Source organism: Amphibalanus amphitrite, unplaced genomic scaffold, assembly GCF_019059575.1.
Source record: "Amphibalanus amphitrite isolate SeventyFive unplaced genomic scaffold, NRLGWU_Aamphi_draft 001168F_arrow, whole genome shotgun sequence".
Lineage (NCBI taxonomy): Eukaryota > Metazoa > Arthropoda > Thecostraca > Balanomorpha > Balanidae > Amphibalanus > Amphibalanus amphitrite.
The window spans coordinates 87,104-107,710 of NW_024882662.1; the positions used below are offsets into that span (position 1 = coordinate 87,104).

Here is a 20,607-nt window from a genome sequence, read left to right on the forward strand (position 1 = left end):
TATACATGATGACCTCGAGGTCACGTGACCTGAGGTCAACCTTTGACCTTGACCTTTCGAGGTCAACATATATATCATTCGATGCGGATTGACGAGAGGATCACGATGGTGCCCTTAGTTTGTTCCTATCTTGACTAGTTCGAAAGTTTTTCGAAGAAAAAACTCCATATCTAGCGCCGCTATTTGGACTTTTTTGACCCCTGTGACGTCATCTTTGACCTGACCTGAAATGACCTTTGTAAAAATTGTAGACCTTGTCCGTGCGTATCCCATGCCGTTTACCGCTTGTCGCTATCTTGCTTCGTTCTCGAGATCTCAGGGGGGGGGGGGCGGTCATCCGCCCCCCCCCCCCCGTTGGTACGAAGTTGGCGCAGACCCCTGTCAGTGCGCGGGCCGCCATGCAGTGCTCAGTTAAGCGATTCACTATGGGAAAACGGCAATCAATTAAAAAGGATTGTCGATTCAGTATAAAAAGGTGCATCGTCCTTATGTGCATCGCTTTTCATCAGAGAGAGTCCAAATACACGTTTTGGATAAGAAACTCGTCATGTTTCAAATTCTTCACCTGAAACGTCCCACCAGAAACATCGACAACCGGAAAATAATTTAATTTGATAACTAAGACATGGCTGACCGTTTGACAATGTTTTTACCCCGTTTTCTCCTGCCAGTTTTTCTGTAGGGAGGTAGGTCGCAAATAGGAAAGGGTCGCTAATTAGGCACCTTACCCTAAACGGTAAAAAATTCGACTTTGACCTGACCTGTGACTTCATCGGCTGCACCCAGGTTAATGAAGTGCGGTCACAATGTAGTTTCCCGGTGGGGCTATCGAAAACCGTCTGAATCGTTCGGTAACTTTGCTAGATCTAAGGGGGAGGGCGGCGAAATGCCCCCCCCCCCTCCCCTCCGACGGGTGGCGTAGTCAGGGCTGCGGAGTCGATGGATTTTAGGATGACTCCGACTCCGCTTTCAAAAATCGACTCCGACTCCGACTCCGGACGGTTATATTAAAAACCATATCATGATATTGAAGTTCATAATGGAGATGTTTTTATCTTGCCTGAAACGATCCCTTGTGCGTTCCAAGGCTTTACGTTATAAATATGCATTTAAAGTAGGTAACATGCACAATTAACCCTCGCCCTGGCAGGGGGGTCGATGCGACCCCCCCCTAAGGTTTTTCGAAGATAGCGTAAAAACGGCGGCGCGCAGCGCCGCCAAATTTGGCACAGCCTATGGGGCAACCTTTTTCATTTCAGGTCCGGGTGACCTTGGGTCAGGTCACCAGGTCAGAAAAACCGGTACAAGGTCATGGTCAAATTTCAATTTTCTTTTTGCACCTGTCCAACTCACAGTTTTCGACTGATTTCCTTCAAACTTTCAGGATGTGCTAAGTTCACCGAGTTGTATAACATATAGTTCGGATTTTTGAGGTCACTGACCTGAGGTCAGTTAGAGATCATTACGCCGTAATGTTAAGCCTATGGGAAAATACTAAATTCGGAAAATACTGGAGATATCCGCCTCGTTCTATCACTTTTGTGCTTTGAAACCACAGTACTTAATAGCAGGTCACTTGGTGCTTCTTTGTTTGGTGTACTTATCCATGGGTCAGGTCAAATGAGGTCAACTGAGGTCAAATGACGTTTTTGCCAATAACTTGGCACATAATGACGCTAGAGCTTAAAAAGCGGTGTCATTGTGTTCCTTATGATCAGCCGAATCGAATGATATGCGATATGATGCAATTTGGTTAAGTTAAACTTAATTAATTAATTAAAGTTTACTTTAATTAAACTTTAAAAAAATTAAGTACACTTAAGCAAGCTAAAAAGTATATCATTCGACGCGCCTTGACGTGCTGAGTTCACTGGTGCTTTTCTTTTTGCTCTATCTTAATTAGATCAGAAGTTATAAGCGAAAAACTTTTGGCCTGTTTTAGCGAAATTTTTACATTTATACCCACCAAAACCCCCCTAAATATTGACCTAGAGCAACCAAATTTGCAAAGGGGCGAGAACTCCAGGGGGCCCACCTACCTACCAAATTTGGTGTTTCTACCTGTGCCATAGGAGCCAATCGCGAAGGGGGGGGGGTGGTCGCATCGACCCCCCGCCCTTGCCAGGCCGTGTTATGAAAAATGCCCTGCCAGGGCGAGGTTCTGGGGAATTCACCGTCTTCTGCTTCTTTCGCTGAAAATGTTCCTCCAAAATAGCAAAATGGTCTTTTTTCAACAACATTTAATTTCGAGCGCAGTATCGTCAATCAAACAGGTGCAGTGCATGACGTTGAGCAATGTAGAACTACGACGCCGGAGTCGTAGTCGGTAAGATTTTAGCGACTCCGACTCCGACTCCGGGCAGAATTGTCGACTCCGACCGACTCCAACTCCGACTCCGACTCCGACTCCGCAGCCCTGGGCATAGCATAGGTAGTTCACCAATAGCCAATTGCTTTATGAAATTAACATCTTGCTGCATAGTGCATACCTAGGAAAATAGACGGCCTTGAATCGCTCGCACGGAAGGCGATGCGAAATTGCGACATCTTTGAATGAAAAACAGTACGCTGATGATAGGAAATAGGAATGCCTGGGAACGACACCAACTTTTTGGCGATTGGCTCTGGTGTTCCTCTCGTGAAGACACGTCGAATGAATTTTAATTTAATCTTGAAGGTTCAATCTAACCCGCGCCCTGATGTGGGGGAGGGCATTTTGCATCCCCCCCTGTGGTTTTTCTTGAATGGTGAGAAAACGGCGCGCGGCGCCGCCAAATTTGCAGTACCTTTTGAGACATCAGTTTGACACCCCGTCATACAAAATGTCAAGTCATAGGCCATCTTTGGTCAGGAGTTATTGAGGTCAAACTGAGGTCATGTTCGAGCAAAAATGAGCAAAAACATGAAATCATGAAAAACTAACATAAGCTACGGTTAACGAGCAATTCCAAAGTTCTTTATATGGTCATGTAGAGAAAAGACGGCGCTACAAAACTGCATTCTCGGATTTTCAATATTTTGTGATTTTGACCCCTAAACAATCGAAAATTTGGTTTAAAAAATCCCAATTTTTCGAATTTCGAAAAAACGGAATATATAGATAGTCCCTACCCTCTTCTATCTATATACCAAATTTTAGTTCGTTATCTCTTTTTTGGCCAAATTATAGTGAAAAATTGTTAAAAATTGATGTCAAATTTTGAACTCAATTTTAGCAATTTTAGACCACGTAGCGCAAAACGAAGACCACCATTAGACTCCCCGTGACGAGCTGCATCGAATCGATACCCAATTTATGTAAAATATCAAGTTTTAAATTTGACCTTATTTGACCTGACCTTGACCTGACCTTCACTAGAACATAACTTAAACTGGCCCCAAAGGCTGCCTGAGCCACATAATCGCGTTTGTAATGTAAAATGGACCATAAACATGCATCACATTATATTTACATATTTTGACCCTCAGTGACCTGACTTCTGTGACCTGACTTGGTATCAGTGACCTCAAATAGCAAAATATGTGTTCTATGGACAATCCCCCATCGACAATTTTAAATGACATGCATTTTATTCGATTTTACAACGCATTTCTTGAAATACTTGTAAACGGTGAAAATTCGACATTTGACCTGACCTGTGACGTCATCGGTTAGACCGACGTCAATGAAATTAGATCACAAGGTAGTTCCCCGTTGGGGCTATCTAACGGCTTTTGCTGTTTGTCGTTATGTTGCGTGGTTCGCGAGATCTTTTTTTTGGGGGGGGGGGGGCAAAATGCCCCTCCACATCAGACCGCGCTGCTCGGTAGACCCTATCAGGGCGCGGGCTAAAAAGCTGACCTCAGGTCAAGGTCATGACTTGACCGGAAAGCTGAAAAGGTCATGTTGCATATCAGTCAATCCGTATCGTCGAGCCGAACACATCTGAAGTGTTTTCGCTCTGAGCATGCATCTATTAGAAGTTATTAGTGAAAAAGTGTTTGAAGCCATTCATGACCTGAGATGACCACAAGTGCATAACGAGGGGTCACGGGTGCTATTTTCCGGCTCAGTGTGTCATGTTGCTGTGTAATTCGGTGTTTAGTGAAAGTGTTTAGAATGACTTTGGCCCAAAACGGGCGCCTTTCGATTTTCTCCTATTGACTTACAATGACCCCGCCCCCAACAGGGTGCGGGTTAAGTAAGCTTAATTGTATGTCTCGTTGGTATCTTTTATCAAATCAATAAAAAGTTGTATATCTCGTTGCTACATTTTATCGAATCAATAAAAAAACGTTTTACGCTGAACAGACTTCGGACCTTGCCCCGGCCATTAAAGATACAAGCTAAGGCTTGTATAATGTATATGACATGTATAAGAATAATATAGGTAAAAGGTACTCGGATTGAGTTAATATTTATTTTTAGTCACATTTCATATTTGACTAAAACTCTTCATTGAATGCCTTTGTACGTTTTTACAAACGCCATCGAAAAACGATAGTAAAGAGGAGAGGACTGTTTTTTACTGGGGCATCGACGAAACTTTTTTTGAAGCTTTTTTTGTTAGTTATTTTAGGGTGTGAATATCTCATTCCATTCGCGTATCTTTCGTGAATGGTGTCCGTTAAAATGAGCTTGTTCTTTCTTCCAGCATAATTTTAACCCCATTAGCGCATTTGCTCCATTGGTCGAGCATAAAACAGGACCGGCAGGAACTTCAGCCGTCTGATTGTGGACTTGCATTGCATAAGAACCGTCTACCTAGCGACAGTATGGGGGCCTAATGCTACCAACCATTGACAGTGGCGGCGGAAGGTAATTTTGGATGGGGGTGCAAAGTTTTCTCAAGGGGCCCCTCTGGAAGTTTTGGGCCCCCCCCCCCATTCATTTTTTTGAGTGATTATTATTGATTTATGAAAAACCAAGATTTTGGAAAACTATCCCCATACACATAAGTTCTGTAAAAGGTTTGAAATTGCAGTGTGCCTACCTATTTCAAATAATTAAAGCATAAAGAAGCAAATGCAGCTAGTTTTTTTCTATTTTTTTTTTTATCGGCTAATCTTTTAGTCTAGCCACCACCCGCAGCGTCTCAAGCCACTTTCTGGATCCGCATTCCGCAGTGAACCATTGAGGGCCCTACGAGACCGTTCCAAGAAGACCGTGCTTAGAAGCCCCTTGGAAACCGACCACATAAAGACTCCTCCAGAGACCTACATGACTCCCCAGACTGAATGAGCCCTCCGATCAGGGTCGGTCCCTTGAAAGTTGCTGAAAGGTTTCAGAAGGCAGTATAGGCCCGAAAGTCTTTTGAGGGCTCTCAGAAACCGGCATCGGACCCCAAAAAAAAGCCTGTATGGAAGCCCTCCAAAGCCGGGATGGAGGCCACAGGAGCCGATGCTTAGCCTAAAGAGCCGGTATGGAGGACTGAATAGGGGAAAGGGGGTCTCAGTGTCAGTGGGGCCTTCAGGGGCAAGCGTTTGAGCCCCAAAAGTATGTGTGGGGTCTTAGAGGCAGGTAGACCCCTGGGGTATATGCACGGGGTCCCAGGAGCTCGCGTGTGAGCCCAAATATCCGGCTGGTTGCTACTAGAACCAGCATGGGATTCTTAGAAGCCGCGTAGACCCACATTTCATGGGTCATGAGTCCCAAGAGTCGATGTAGGGGCCATAAAAGCCGGTGTAGAGCCCATGGCCTCCATAAGTTCCGACATTGAGACTCTCAGAGGCCGGCGACGGGGCATCAAGAGCAGATAAAGTGCCTCAACAAGCCGACATGGGGCCTGAGAATCATTGTGGAATTCTGGGAGCCTGCGTGAGCTCTCGGAGACCTTCGTATTTCGTAAGGTCCACAAAGGTCGTTGAGCCCTCTGAATCTGAACTCTGCGGGGCCCTCAGATGCCAGCATGTCTCCTGGCACCTGCCTGCGTTAAGTTGAGGCCCTCCGAGGCCGTCGTAGGGTTCTTCAGAGGCCAGCGTTGGCCCTTGAAGCCTTCGTTAGGCCCTAGAAGCCGTCAAGAGGGCCCTCAGAGGTCAGCATGGCCCCTGGAGCCTGCCTGCGTCGAGGCCCTCAGAGGCCGTCGTGGGGCCCTCAGCCGCCAGCGTGGGCCTTTGGAGCTTCCGTTGGGTCTTAGAGACCATCGTGAGGGTTCAGAGAGGTCGTCGTCAGGGCCCTCAGCCCCTTAGGGACCATCCTGGGGTCCTCAGAAGTTGTTGTGAGGACCCTTAGGAGCCTTCGAGAGGATCATCAGAGGTCGTCATGAGGGTCCATGGCCATAGTGAGAGTCTTCATGGGCCCTCAGATACCTTTGCAGGGCTCTCAGAGGCCTTGGTAAGAACGCTAGAGGCCATCGTTAGGGCCCTCAATAGACCGTTGCAGGCCCCCAGATGCCAGCATAGCCCCTGCAGCCTGGCTGTGTTGGGGCTGTCGCTGGGCCGTCTGAAGCCAAATGGGCCCTCAGACTTGAGTTGGGTCTAGGGCCGTCACGAGGGCCCTCAGCGACCGTCGCGCGTCGTAGAGGCCCTCAGAGGCCAGCGGGGCACCTGGAGTCCTGTGGGACCCTCAGCGGTCGTCATTAGGGCCCTTGGTGGTCGTTATAGGGCCCCAGGGGACAGAGGTCGTCGTGAGAGCCCTCAGGGATCATCGTAAGGGCCCTCAGAGGCCGTCATAGGGGCCCTCAGAGGCCAGCGCGGCCCCTTGAGTCTCCTTGGGGCCCTGGAGTCTCTGTGGGACCCTCAGCGGTCGTCATGAGGGCCCTTAGTGGCCGTTGTAGGGCCCCAGGGGACAGAGGTCATCGTGGAAGCCCTTAGAGATCATCATAAAAGGGCCCTCTGAGGCCATCGTGGGGGCCCTCAGATGCCGCATGGAGCATCAAACGCGGCTCGGGACACTTCTAACCGGTGTGGGGGCCCCAAAGACTAGCATGGGGCTCTCCTGACCATAATTGGACATCCCGGATGATTCCACATCAGTGTTCGTTTCCCGATCACTGGCTTTCAGAAGAAAATGTATTGGATGGTGCGACGGGCCCCTTGTACGGATTTTGGGGGTGCAAAAAGATATGTTTGCACCCCCATGTTTTTCGATGGGGGTGCAGCTGCACCCCCTGCACCCCCTATTCCGCCGCCACTGACCATTGACCCGACCCGAGCCTTTGGCCGTGAAGGCCGCGTAAACGGTATTGATGCTAGGCCAGTAAGAAATTTGTTCTTATTTCAATGTAAAATCGTTTTCAGAATATGTATGAAATTACATCATACAAAAATCGTAGCTGACAAAAATAAAAATATTTTTACAGACTAATGTTAAATAAATACGGTAGTTAAATATATGCACTGTGTCCACGTGCGATGTTGCTGACGCATAGGTATAAATCGCATCACCTTTATTGTTGATCGGAATTGTTTTATTTCTATGACCATGTCCATCTCAATGAAGTTTTTCTAAATCATCTAAATTATAAGATAAGAAAATTTGAACTTTTCTTTCACCATTCGACCGTACGCTTCCCCTCCCCATCCCCCGTCGCATATTGCTGTGGCCAGCGCCCCTGCCGGTAGCTGCTGCCATCTACCGGCCGTCTCGGCAGTTAATCGCTACGGGGCGAAGGCCGTCCGGTGGCCGTCTATTTGTTACGCCGTGCTTGTGTGTCGCCCGTGCGGAATCCCGATATTATTCCGATTCGCTCGACACTTCTTCACTCCCTCATATTTACAATCCATCAGTGCAACGTGAAAGTCCGTTTTGTATTTCACATTTCCGAGTGAAAGATCGTGTCGCGTGTGATCTTTTCGACTCGTATCGGCAACAGACGTTCCCGGTTGGGGACGGTAGGCAATGCCTGTCGGCGGTAAGGGCTCCACGCTGGGGTCCCGGCCGGCGGCCGGGTACTGAATGAACTGAACCGCACGCTGGCGTGGTGAATATTGGCCGCGAGGTAAGTCATGTGGGTAATGGGAAAGGTTGTGTGGGTAATGGGTAATGTTGGTAATGTTATGAGTGCATGAAGGTGGCTGGTGTCAGTGTAGTGATCGCGAATGGGACGGATGGATTTCCGTTGGCATGGGCATCGGGTGTTGTTTTCACTTTTCTTTGGTGTTTTGTGTTGTTGGCGGTTGCAGTGTTTGTTTTGTGATATGATGTTTTACAAAGAGGTCAAGCATAATGTGATGAACATAAAATTAGTTTTATCGATTCGCTAAGTTCAACTGTCGCAAATGAATCGATCTAAGCATGTTTTGACGCAGATCTATCGCCTTGGCGTGGGTTTACGGGCACGTCAAGCGCAAGGTCATTGTCCACAATCGTTAATTTAACACGAGGAATGCTTGGTCATGCATTTGTAATACATTTTCATTAGGCTTATTTTTTATAGTGTCTCGTGAAAAAAACGTAAAAATAGAATAAAAACAAAGCAAAAGTAACGGTAACATCATAAAAATAAACTCTTCAGCCTATTTTGTCATAGGTCCTTTTGCATTATTAGTGATCACTAACAGGATTATTTCTGCATATTTCTTTATGTATTGGGAAGGCAGACCGAGATGGCTTATTTTGCTTTCGGATGTTACGATTTTTTTCACGGAAAATATTTTATGAAAAAGACACCGTTTCGGTCCGTTCACAGCAATACTTTATAAATTTGAGGAACTGTGTTCCACTATCTTTGTTCTTATAGCTAAGAAGGTAGAATACAATTAGCGAAATGCAAATTGTTAGGGTTGTTGCGAGACTTATCCTTAAATTATAAATATACGAGTAAGTGCCAGCTTAGGAGGATGTATCGATTTTTTTTGTTGTTGCAAAATGTCGACTGCAAATGAGCAACCTCGTAATTGAACCTTTCCGTTCCGATCCTCTTTCCAGTTAGCTATTTGTTTTTATTCCTGTTTTGTTATTTTACCGTCCCGTTCATCCCTTCCATGCTGCCACCCGACCTCGAGGGCAGACCCGCCGTCCAGCCATGTGGATCACACATGTGACCGTTCCATGTAGTTCGGGTGGGTCGTAAAAAAGGGGAAAATATCCGGCTTAGTGTCGCTAGGGAAGAACCGAGTTCTCTTTCTGGCCCTATCGAATAGAACGTCTCCCGACGAAGGTGCTGACTGCTGACCAACCGTACTGACTTGTTAAAATTGATAGGTATATCACGAATTCGATATTTACGCTTTTAGAGATAAGATACGAGCGATATGATAGAGAATAAATATCATTTATTGTAGACTTCTCTGTAGCTTGCTATCTTGTAAGAATTATAAAGTGACCATTAGGTACCTACACCAATTTTTCTTCTGCGAGACTTACCTATTGTTTTGAACAAACCTTAGGCATAGTTATTTTCGTTCTAATTTCTTATCTTTCGAGCCTTGTGCTTTCTACTCTTTCATGTATATTTTTTTTCTGTTTATCTACATTTAGAACTCGATATAATGTTCACACTTGAATTTTTACTATTACCCTACCGTGTGGCTTAAATGCAAAGTATTTTCAGAAGTCGTTGCAATTGACCGGGGCATACTTATATGGTCGTTGCTAACAGCTGTAGCTTATAAGCCCCTCCCACTATTCGTAGAGTCGTGACCTTGACAGTCACCGCCCGGGGCTATATCCGGTCGCTGGCTCGTTGCCAACTGCCAGAGACCAATCCCCGTCGGGCGGACACGTGCGTGAGGACGCTAACGGCGTCCAGCTTCCCTTTTATGGCAGATGTGCTTGATGCTTCCAAAATCTAATTTACACAGAACGAAAGGTGTATCAGCGTCCTGTGCCGCACCCTATCCCACCCCTACCTTTGCCAATCTCCATTGTTCTCCCGTGGGCAACAACGTGCGCACTGGCCACTGCGCCGGTACATTTAAGACTCATTTTCGCGTGTGAAAATATTTTAATGCCTAATATTTAACAGGCCACGTATTCATTCTCCCCGGCCATTTCGCCCCCTAGGTAGCAGGTACGGGAGAGGGGGAGGGGCAGCACGTGCCGCAGACGCGCACTCTACCTTGTGCGAGGTTCCAGTCAGCTGATCGATGCCGGCTAACAGCTGACTGCGTCCCGTCCGTCTGGCCGGCTGCCTGGGGGCGGCGCTCCTGCGTGGGGAGAGGATGGGAACTCTTGGGGGGGGGGGGGAGTAGCAATAGTGGCTGCGGGATGGAATTTGCTCGGGGGGGGGGGAGGGGCTCGACTCAGTACGCTGCTGGAGTCTGCGCCCCACGGTGTCTCAGATGGCCTGACTGCGGTGTGTTGGGAGGTTTTTTTATCGGGTCCGACAAGCATCTATTGGACGCAACTTTACGGGGTTGGGTTGTGAGCGGGTGTTACAAGTATTTTTTTAACTGCAAAAAAAAGAAGAAAAAAAGATCTTCATGAAATTTGTAAGTGTTTTGGACCCAACGACAGAACTTTGTTCCGTTTATCGGCAAATCTTGCTTGAAAAAAAAGGATTCTTATCAACATTACCTGCATATTTGCAGCATCCCACCGTCTAACGGTTTTTGAAATAACATTGGGAAGTGGGAACACGTTGACTGAAAACAACACACGACACGAACCAACCATTAACTGCCCGGCGGTTGACAGGGAGATACGTGGTGGTTCAGTTCAGTATTTGATTTGTCATTTCCATGGCACAAACGTCGGCGAGTGATTTTAACAATACATTAAAAAAATCTGGAAGAGGACAATTTCCCTGATAATTTGGTCCGTGGCTGCTGGGAAGCGGTGCGGGGGATCGGAACGGCGATGTATTTTTTTTCGCTTTGGTGCTGTTCTTCCACTCTTCAATACGATCGTGTTCATCGTATTCACTACGATTTGATTAAGTTCGCAATAACATCGTTCTTAGTTTAGGTAATGCCGCAAGTGATATGTTCTGATCCTTACGACCAGCGGCACTGTCGCATTATCACTGAGGCGTTTGCAAATTAGCAAAACAACATTGCTTAATTAGATTCTACCTTCTTCTTTTACAGTCGTTTATAATTCAAGATGGAGGGAGCTGTTGCGGAGTCAGAGCCTGCACCTATCAAACAACATTTGCCGGAACAGCCTACTCAGCAGCCACTACTGCACGAAAATGAAATCACGAAACCTACGGCAGGTCTGTATGCGGCACAGGGTTGTTGGTAGGCGAGCTCGTAGTGGGCGTCAACTGTCGGCCCGGTGAGAAAATCTTGGCCAGTGTGGGGGTCGAACCCACGACATTCGCGTTATTAGCACGACGCTCTAACCAACTGAGCTAACCGGCCGCTGGTGATGCTGCGGGATTTGGTGCAATAGTAGCTGATCTTAGCTTTCCTTGAAAATTTTTATTTTTGTTATATTTTCTAGAATGTATGTTATCGATAGCACTTGGCTCTCGAAGGTTTTGGGAATTTTCTGAATCTCGCAAGTTTCCTTGGAATGTTTTTTTCGCCTGATGTAAGATGTTTATGGGCACGTTTAACATTTTTACAAGCATGGTAAGGCCAAGTTATCGTGTTTTACTCAAATAACGTCAGTTTTATTAATCCTTGTAATAATTGCCGTTTTGCTTATCTACCTATTTTCTTACATTCCGTGATTTAGTGACGTCACTAAATACTGCGCCTCTTATACAACAGCTGACTAATATTACGCGGATGTTGAGAAATTTCCGTAGTTGCCTGTTGCCAGTTGTTGTCAGTGACTTGCCGGTTATGGGTGATATCAAGTAAAATCGTCCGGTATGTTTTGCTTAGTGATTAATTTAAATCACGTGATATCTGATAGGGAAGGCAAGAATGGGTTGTGATCATTTATTGAAACATTAAAGGTGATGCGGTGTGCTGCAGGTTGAAGGATCCATTGGACATTGCATATTTAGGTACAGAGCACCGTTTACTTTATATTTGTGTTATAGCGTTTAAAAAATGCAATAATAAATTAAGTATTGACGAAATGCAATGCTGCCAAGATTCGGTATAATATGAAAGCATACAATTTCGTAATTAACCGTATCAAATTTATAAATTTCCGTTATTGTCTCGGTGTCTTGATGGTGGATTACCGAATATAAGTATTTTGTGGTGGCTTTTCTTGACTAGCCATTCACCAAATATTGTAATTACGGTTCCCTTTTTGGGTGCCTACACACAGTAAGATAGTTAGTATACTTTTTTCATTGCATTCGGTTAATTCGCGAATGTGATTTTGCGAATGATGACATGCAACAACCCCGCCCTTCGTCCACTCCACGGATGCAAAATGTGCTCGGGACTTTTCAGTAATACGCGCGGGGCATGTTTTGCAACCGTTTGGTGCGGTGCCAACTGCCCCACCCATCGCTGCCACATTACATTACTCCTCCCGTGTGTTGTGGACACGACCACGGACGAGCGCTTACGTGCTCGATTACCGATTTATCCCGCAAATAGCCTCGTAGTCGCAGGGCTGGTAAACACCAACCCAACAAAGACATTAAAATCCTAGTGTTACCCGGCTGTTACCCGGCCTTGGCGCTACTTTGCCCTTGTGATAACTCGAAAGACGAAAGTCGTCACTGCATTTTCATTTTCGAGTCGATTTTCACTAATTGCCTGTATTTATTAGTTATTGTACAGCCCTCTGCAGACTGCGTGGTAGGTATTCTTTTTTCGACAAAACCGAGAATAACGCGAATACTATGCTATCGGGCACTCGGAAATCGTAACAGCAAGATGCGCGAGACTCTGCAGCTTAGATTGGCATTATCATCGTATGCATTTTCCATCCAGTTTTGCAACAAACCCAAAAGTTTAGATTTGCCACCAAAACGAACTTTTACATTTTGTTGCCACACAAGGCGTATGCTTTGTTTATTGATAGGCCCTATCGAAGGAGTGGAGCATGGCGCATCTACATTTGCATCTGTATTTGCCGTGAGTTTCGACCGACTGATAACATGACTTTTGAATTATAATCAGGTCTGTCGGAAAAAGAATACCTACCACGCAGTCTGCTGAGGGCTGTACTTATTGCCTGTATTTTGTAGGAAAAAAAACTCTGTATACTTCATTTCCATATTTGATATAAGTTAAATCGCTTATGACTGGTTTTATCGCTTATAATGGTTCTTGTGTTGTCCATTTTTAGGTGTACCTAATTATTTCCTTCTTTTCCTTCTCATTTCAATAGGTGTGCATGAGTTCACTTACCTGTATTGCATTCATTGCTTACAGGCAAATAAATTTATATTGCTATTCATGCTTAAATATAAAATAACTCTCAAAAGAATTGCACCGAAATGAATATACCACTTTATCTTTGCGTTGGTGCAGATTACAAAATAAGGACATATCACTTCACATTTATCGATTGCAACCTTGCGAACCGTGACACGAATGTTAGTTTTTCTCTAGACCTATCAATATTTATGAGTTACTCATCTGGACTCATATTGGACTTATTCACCTCATCATTCAATTACTTCGATGCATTGGTATTCGTTTAGCTAAACGTCAAATGCCCCAATAACCTTTTGTGCGTTATTTGACTAGTCCATAGGTCAAGTATTGATTCGTAAGCATACTGCTACACTTCTATATACTGTCTGTTTCGTTCACGCATCTTTCTCTGTCTTGTTATCGTGATAATTTTTGCAGCATACTGTGCCGCGAGCCCTCACGACTTTACAGCCTGTTCCGCATCGCTCGCTTCTATAACTACACTAACGCCACCTATGTATGTCCGCCGCGAACCACCGCGAACCCAACACCCGCCGTGACCAAGGCGACCTGAGACCCCCCCCCCCCCCCTGTCCGCCACTGTAACCGGAGTGGGTGGTGCAGACTCGGTACCTGACTCCGGTGACTCAGAGTGACTCAGACTCAGAGTCAGTGCCGTGTGCTGTCTCGTGCTACGGTCTCAGCTCGTAGCTTTATCTTGAAATATGACACGACTTCATAAGTCATAACACGATGTAATACGCAGCCTGACGGTACTCTGTACTGATAATCTGATTTGACCCCTCTGATGTGTTCCATCTCAACGTAAACCTATGACCTGATATAGCTCTGATGTCACCCTTCTGCCGTGATCACTCTTTTGTGATTCTCCGATATGACCTTCGTAACTGATGCTGATTGCTGCTCTGATGTTATCCCTCTGGCACAAATGTGAGCCGCCCTCTGTGTGATGTGATGTTTATGACCCTCTGTGATGTCAATGTGATGTGACCCCTCTGACCTCTGGTTTGTCCCCTCAGATCCCACCGGCGACCAGAATAACACTGCCATGGAGACCGGCGCGGCCGTCCCGTCGGCGGGCGGCGCTCCAATCACCGGCACAAACGATCCTACGGTCGGCACGGGCCCCTCTACACTCAGCGGTGGATCTACAGCGGTGGTGACACCCGCCCAGTCTGCCGCCCCCGCCCTCATCAACGGCGTCGCGCCTACCGCCCCCGCCGCCCCCGCCGCCCCCGCCCCGGCGGCGGCCGAGTCGCCGTCCAAGAGTCGAAGGAAGCAGGAGTTGGTGGTCCGCCAAGCTCCCGCCAATGCTGAGATTGTCGCAGATGCTGTGGCTGACGCTCGTGCCTCTGCCGCCGCCCTAGCTGCCATTCAAGCCGCCAAGATAGCCTTGGCTGCCGCTAGACCGTCGCCGGATGACGTCAAGGCACACAGGAGGAAGCAGCAGACGCCGAAGAGGAAGCTGACCGCCTCGCCGACGAGGTTGATCGCGCGACATAAGAAGGTGAAGCTAGGTGGTCCGGTGGCGCAGAAAGGTAGAAGGAAACTGAAGGTGGTCACCAAACCGCCCTCGGCCGGCGCTGCGGGACCGGCGGACCCCAAACTCGTGTCGGCGTCAGAGTGGGGTGATACAAACGCTATGGCTGTGAGAGAGGACATCGATGAACTCGAGTCGGTGGGTGGTGACGATGTGAATATGAGTGAAGGCGGTGCGGAGCGAGGGGTACAGGGAGTGGGGAAGGATGGTGTGAGCTCAGCCAGCGCAGTGGACGCTACAGTGAAAGGTGCGGACACGACAGCGCCGGCTGTGGACTCATCAGGGGCTGGACCGAGCGGTGCTGCGGGTGTGTCGTCTCCCGCTAAACGCGGCCGGCCGCGGAAAGTACCCATCACCGAGCCAGCCGAGGCGAGCGGCAGCGGCACCGCGACGGGGGCGCCTCCAGCGGCCGACGCGCGAACTAAGCCGCGGCCGGGCGCCAGGCGCCGCCGACGCCGCCGGCCGGCCTCTGGCTTTGTTACACGTCGGCCGCTAACCAAGCGCCGCCCCGTGGTGCCGAAACGAACTACTGGTGTGGTGAACGGCCACGGGGCGGCGCCACGGGTGCCGCGTAAGAGGAGGAAGAGGGGTGACCTGACGATCGACATGAAGGAGCCGTTTGGGACGCCGTCCGGAAAGACACGCTCCAGAACCAGGTGAGGAAGAGGGCGGAGAGAATGGTGTGGAACTCGCCCTGTCGATGGCCGCTAGGTGGGGCCACTTTGTGCTGACTATTGTCCTCTATCTACACTGCTTTTTGCCTCAGTCTCTCACTGAGTCTCGAGCTGTGTTACCGTCTTTGGTCTGCAGTCGTATCGTTATCGTTTGATGTTATTGGCGTTTCGCTGTTCGCTTCATTCAGACCAGTCGGATATTGTGCTGTGCTCAAATCCAGCCTTCAGCGCGCCTGCCTCTAAGAATGATTGCGGAGCCGGGAACTTCTCCTGGCCTTATTATTATTATTAGGTCATTTTTACCCCTCTAGCTAACCCCTGGTCACCACTACCGCCTGACTCCAGTCAATTCCTTACCCCACCATCCAATCTTTGGCTACCTCTGACTTCCAGCCGACCTAGTCAGCTCACCTCTTACCTCACCTGACCCCAGGTCACCCTCTCCCACCTGACCTCAGGTCACCTCGTACCTCACCTGACCCCCGGCCACCCCTCGCCGCCTGACCCCAGGTCGGTGACAGAGGAGGACCCGGCCGGCTCTGCCCCGGTGGGACGCACCTCTCGGGAGCGGCCTGTGAACGGTGCCGGCCCCTCGGCAGAGACGGAACACTCGCCAGTGGCGCTGGACGGAGCGGGAACGACGCCACCCGCCGCCCCGGAAGGGTAGGTGGACGGCCGGCACTTAATTCCCGAAATGTATTAACTAGGGCTCTAATGGTTACTTTTAGGATAACATAGTAATTCTCATCTTGCAACGCCATAAGATGGGAGATAGAGGATCGGACAGGGGAATGCTGGGAACAGGGAACATGGAGCTTGAACGGGGAATTGAAGGGAGTAAGGGAAGCAGTAGGGTTGCAGTAAGGGTAGCGCGGTCTGTTGTGCACAGCGGGTATCTGTTTAAACTCCTAGTCTTGCGTTGCTTGGTGGTCACATGTTGGGTGGAGCGATTGCGGTGTTGTGTTGGTCTTGAGGCTGCTTTGCTTTGACGTTTTGTCTGGGAGCTCTTCAAACATGTAACTTGAGATATCTTGCTGTAGCGCAGAAAGTTGCTGTAAACCGGCCCTCACGAAAAGCTGCTAGCAAAAGTTTGATATTCATGCTGGCATTTGATATTCAGTTATTCGATGTTCTTTTCGTTTGATGCTCATTCCGAGCCCTGTATTGTTTGCCTTTCTGAGAGAGACCATGTAGTACCGAAGTTTCTCAGTATAAGTCGGTTCGGTAATTAACCCTGTCCTGTGTCGTTTTTCCGCAGCGTCTCGGCCGCCGACTGGGAGGCCAAGTGGCGCTGCTGGAACGACGACGGCTCCAAGAAGAGCTGGCAGGCCACGGACGGCAGCTCGGGGCCGTCGGCGGCCCCCTCCGGCCCCGCCTCCACCGCCTCTGGACCCGCCTCTGCCGCTCCCAAAACCGCCACTGAAGCCGGGGACATCACCGCCACAGCGGCAGCGGACGCTACAGCTGGTGACGGCGAGTCGGCGACAGTGGCGTCCTCTATTCCGGCCAAGGCAGCGCCACCTGCCGCGCCGGTACGGAGACGTCGGCGAGCGGCCGGTCGCCGCCGGCGTCGAGCCGACTCGCCCGCCGCCGAGCCTCCCGGGCGAGCCGGCGGGAGAGGTCGACGTGGTCGCGGCCGGCCGGAGCCTCTGCGAGGACCCTACCTCGTCGTAGGAGGAAACAGCACCGGCGGAGGTAGCGGCGCGCTGGCAGTACGCGTGGTAAACTGCCAGGGAGACCGTGAGGGGGCGTCCACCGGCCGACGTCCTCCCATCACCTGTGACCTGGACTCAGCGGCCGGCCAGCCGCGCGTCGGCTTCTCCAGCGCCTACGCCAAAAACTACGACGCGTTTGCTGTGGACCCGACCTGGACGTGTGTGTTCTGTCGGAGGCGGTCTCACGCCAATGGACTGGGTGATCTGCTGGGGCCGTGCTTTGTGGCTCGGCGGTTGGAAGCTATAGAGACGGCGGGGAGGCCACTGGCGGGAAGACAGAGGAGGCGGAGTAAGAGGGATGTGCAGGTGAGTTCGGTGGGGAAGAGGAGGGAAGGAAAGGGGAGGCGGCGGTGGAAGATGTGGAGGGAAAGATCTTTGGAGAGGGAGATTTTGATATGTTTGGGGTAATGTGATGGGTAGTGCATGGTATGGATGGGAAGGCCTGGATAGATTAGGGTGGCATCAGGTGAATCGAGTTACTACCTCTGTATTGGTGTTAACATTATAACATAAGATTTTGTGTATTTTGAGCGAATAGTAACTTTAGGCTTCTGTTGCTCTGAGAATCAGACTAAAATCACATGAATGCTGGACGTTTGCTGATTGTTTGCAATCTTCTGACTGGATCTCTCTCTCTCTCTCTCTCTCTCTCTCTCTCTCTCTCTCTCTCTCTCTCTCTCTCTCTCTCTCTCTCTCTCTCTCTCTCTCTCTCTCTCTCTCCCTCTCTCCCTCCCTCTTTCAGGAAGATACAAACGACTCCACCCCCTCCACCGCGGCGCCAGCTCCGACCCCGACCTCCTCGACCCCGATAGAGTTCGAGGTGGCCCGGCTGGGTGACCGGCTGGAGACCTGGTTCCATGAGTCCTGTCTGGCCTGGAGTCCACAGCTGACGCTCTCGGCAGGGAAGATTCAGGGTATCGAGGATGCCATCACAGCCAGTCGAGCCGAGGTGAGGGTGGGTAGAGGAAAGGGCAGGGCAGGGCAGGGGAGAGGTCAGGGCAAGATGGAGGCCAGGGCAGGGTATAGGGTAGGGTAGAGGAGAGGTCAAGATGGGTCACATGTTGTATAGGAAAGGTCATGACAGGATAGGGCAAGATAGAGGTCATGATGGGTCAAAATAGGGGGTTAAAGCCAGGGAAGGTCATATTCAGTGGGGCAGAGGTCAGGACAGGTCACATTTTGTGGAGCAGAGTTCAGGACAGGTCAGAGATCATACAACTAAGGCAAAGCCTGGTCAGCTGTGGCCATTACTTGCGTGGAACGGATTTCAAGATAGTTCTCGCTCTAGGCCGAAGCTAAGGTTGACTTTTGAAGGCTGTTGCCTCTTGGATTGCCTTGGATATTTAACTGTGTTTTGTGTGCTTTTGATAAACGCACTGAATCCTTGTTGTTCGCTGTATCATGGTGCGTTCACTGTGTCGTTTGATGAGTTCTGGTATGCTGTGTGTATTCTCTAGACCCTTATTTTCTCTGCCTGTCTACTGTATCTGCTCGCCCTGTCTGACCCCCCCCCCCCCCGTCTGGCTCTCGGTCAGCTGTGCTCTGTGTGCGGAGTGGTGGGCGCCACGGTCGCCTGCCCGCCCTGTCTGACCCCCCCCCCCCGCCCCCTCGGTCAGCTGTGCTCTGTGTGCGGAGTGGTGGGCGCCACGGTCGGCTGCCCGCCCTGTCTGACCCCCCCCCCCCGCCCCCCTCGGTCAGCTGTGCTCTGTGTGCGGAGTGGTGGGCGCCACGGTTGGCTGCCCGCCCTGTCTGACCCCCCCCCCCCCGCCCTCGGTCAGCTGTGCTCTGTGTGCGGAGTGGTGGGCGCCACGGTCGGCTGCCTGGGCCGCGGCTGTCGGCGCGGCTTCCACGTGCCCTGTGCCGCCGAGGCCGGCTGTCGGCTGGACGAGGAGAGCTTCAGTTCGTACTGCAACAGGCACCAGGTGAGGTCCGGGAGGGAGTTTTAGCCCTTACAACACCAGGTATCAGGTGAGATTCATCGAGAGTTTTACAGACATTAGGTAAGGTAAGGTTCGGGAGGGGTTGAGCTTCTACATCGCCCGGCATTAGGTGAGATTTGTGTGAGAGACATGCAGCTCGTACTGCGCCATGTAAGCTGAGAGAGAAATGCATGTAGCAAAGGTTACTGAGCCTTTGGGTAGAGTTTAACGTTTCAGACATCAGGCAAACTCCGCTAAAGAGTTCGGTGATTGATTAACAAGCTCCCGTCCCTTGGTAATTGCAGGTTTGCGTGCCTGAAATTACGAAGAATTGTCTAATGGATTTGTCTCGTATTGAAATTTTGCATTCATCTGAATTTTGGAACATCATTTTATCTCGTATCTCGTAACATCATTTAAGTAATAACTAATAAGTTTAAAAGCGCTCACCCCCTTCCATAACTTTTAAACCTGACCCCATCGGTGTGTCTCACATTTGTCCTCAGAAACAGTAGAGCCGTGCGCCGGAGACTGTGGACCATGATCATCACTGGACGGTGGACAGTTGACAGCGAGCGATGGACAGCGAGCGATGAACGCTGGATGGTGGAACTTGTAAGTTGGAAAGTGCTGTCGTTCGTGGAGAGATCGCCTCGGTGTAGCGATTGGTTCCTGTCGGCCCCTGCGATATGGTACTCTTCGGCCCGATACTGGCGGCAGCTGATGCTGGATGTTGTCAGCTGATGACCCACGTCAGCTGATGTCAGCCAGCTGATGAATTGTCACGTCAGTTGATGGAGACTGACGTCAGGTGATGCTGACTTGTCAGCTTATGTCGAGCCACGTCAGTTGGTGGAAGCTGATGGAAAGCCACGTCAGTTGATGGAGAACCACATCAGCTGTTTCAAACTGACGTCATTTCTGTAGGCTGTTGTCAGCTGCTAGCTCGCGTCAGCTGATGCCAGTCAGGAGTTACGTCATCTGACGCCGCCTGACGTCAGTGTCCGGTGTTTGGTATGTCGGGTCCATACGGCTGATGTGGTCTATGTCGCCATCAGTGTGATGTAGGTCCGGTTCCAGTGTGATGTAACTGATGCTAGTTCCGGTTTCCAATAAAGCGATGATAAAATGGTGGCGCCTTTGTCCCGATCTCTCTTCTCTACCTAATGATAAACATTTGTACTATGTTGTCCATTTTGGAAACTTAAGTAAACAGCAAAAAATAATTATAACTAAAAAATATACGAGGCACATCTACACTAGCTTGTGGTGTTATTACACCAGTGGTGTAACGTGGCTCAGGTGATATGGAGCTTCACACGTAGGTACTAGATAGTTGTGGGCTGCCTATGTGTTAACCGATAAACGTTCTATGTTAAAATTCGTTTTTCATGCAATATTAAAGACGTTATTGATCTGCTTTATCTTAGTAAGATCAATAACTTATTTACTTTTCGCTCATTCGTTTACAATTCGCATTCTCGCTCGCTCGCATTCCATGCATCCATTTCTTCTCATATATCGTACTTTCTTATCATTTCTACTGGAATGGAGCTACGAAATCCAATATTTAATTAAACAATGTACGCATTTTGTCG

At 49.2% G+C, this 20,607-nt stretch overlaps 1 protein-coding gene and 1 non-coding gene across 3 annotated transcripts; one reads left to right on the forward strand and one right to left on the reverse strand.

Annotated features, from left to right (window-relative positions):
- Window positions 1-7,561: 7,561 nt before the first annotated feature.
- On the forward strand, window positions 7,562-20,140 carry LOC122370790 (nucleolar protein dao-5-like). 2 transcript variants are annotated; one of them, XM_043346690.1, is made up of 8 exons: window positions 7,562-7,919; window positions 10,951-11,078; window positions 14,181-15,357; window positions 15,886-16,038; window positions 16,634-17,396; window positions 17,833-18,039; window positions 18,869-19,012; window positions 19,516-20,140. In XM_043346690.1, the coding sequence occupies exons 2-8, from the start codon at window positions 10,967-10,969 to the stop codon at window positions 19,522-19,524; spliced, it is 2,565 nt and encodes an 854-aa protein (XP_043202625.1). In that variant the 5' UTR covers window positions 7,562-7,919; window positions 10,951-10,966; the 3' UTR covers window positions 19,525-20,140. The 2 variants fall into 2 exon arrangements, with proteins under 2 accessions (XP_043202625.1, XP_043202626.1); XM_043346691.1 differs by lacking the exons at window positions 7,562-7,919; window positions 10,951-11,078 and adding an exon at window positions 11,693-11,822.
- Trnai-aau lies at window positions 11,153-11,226 on the reverse strand. Its single transcript has one exon. It is a non-coding gene; the product is annotated as a tRNA-Ile (tRNA).
- Window positions 20,141-20,607: the final 467 nt, after the last annotated feature.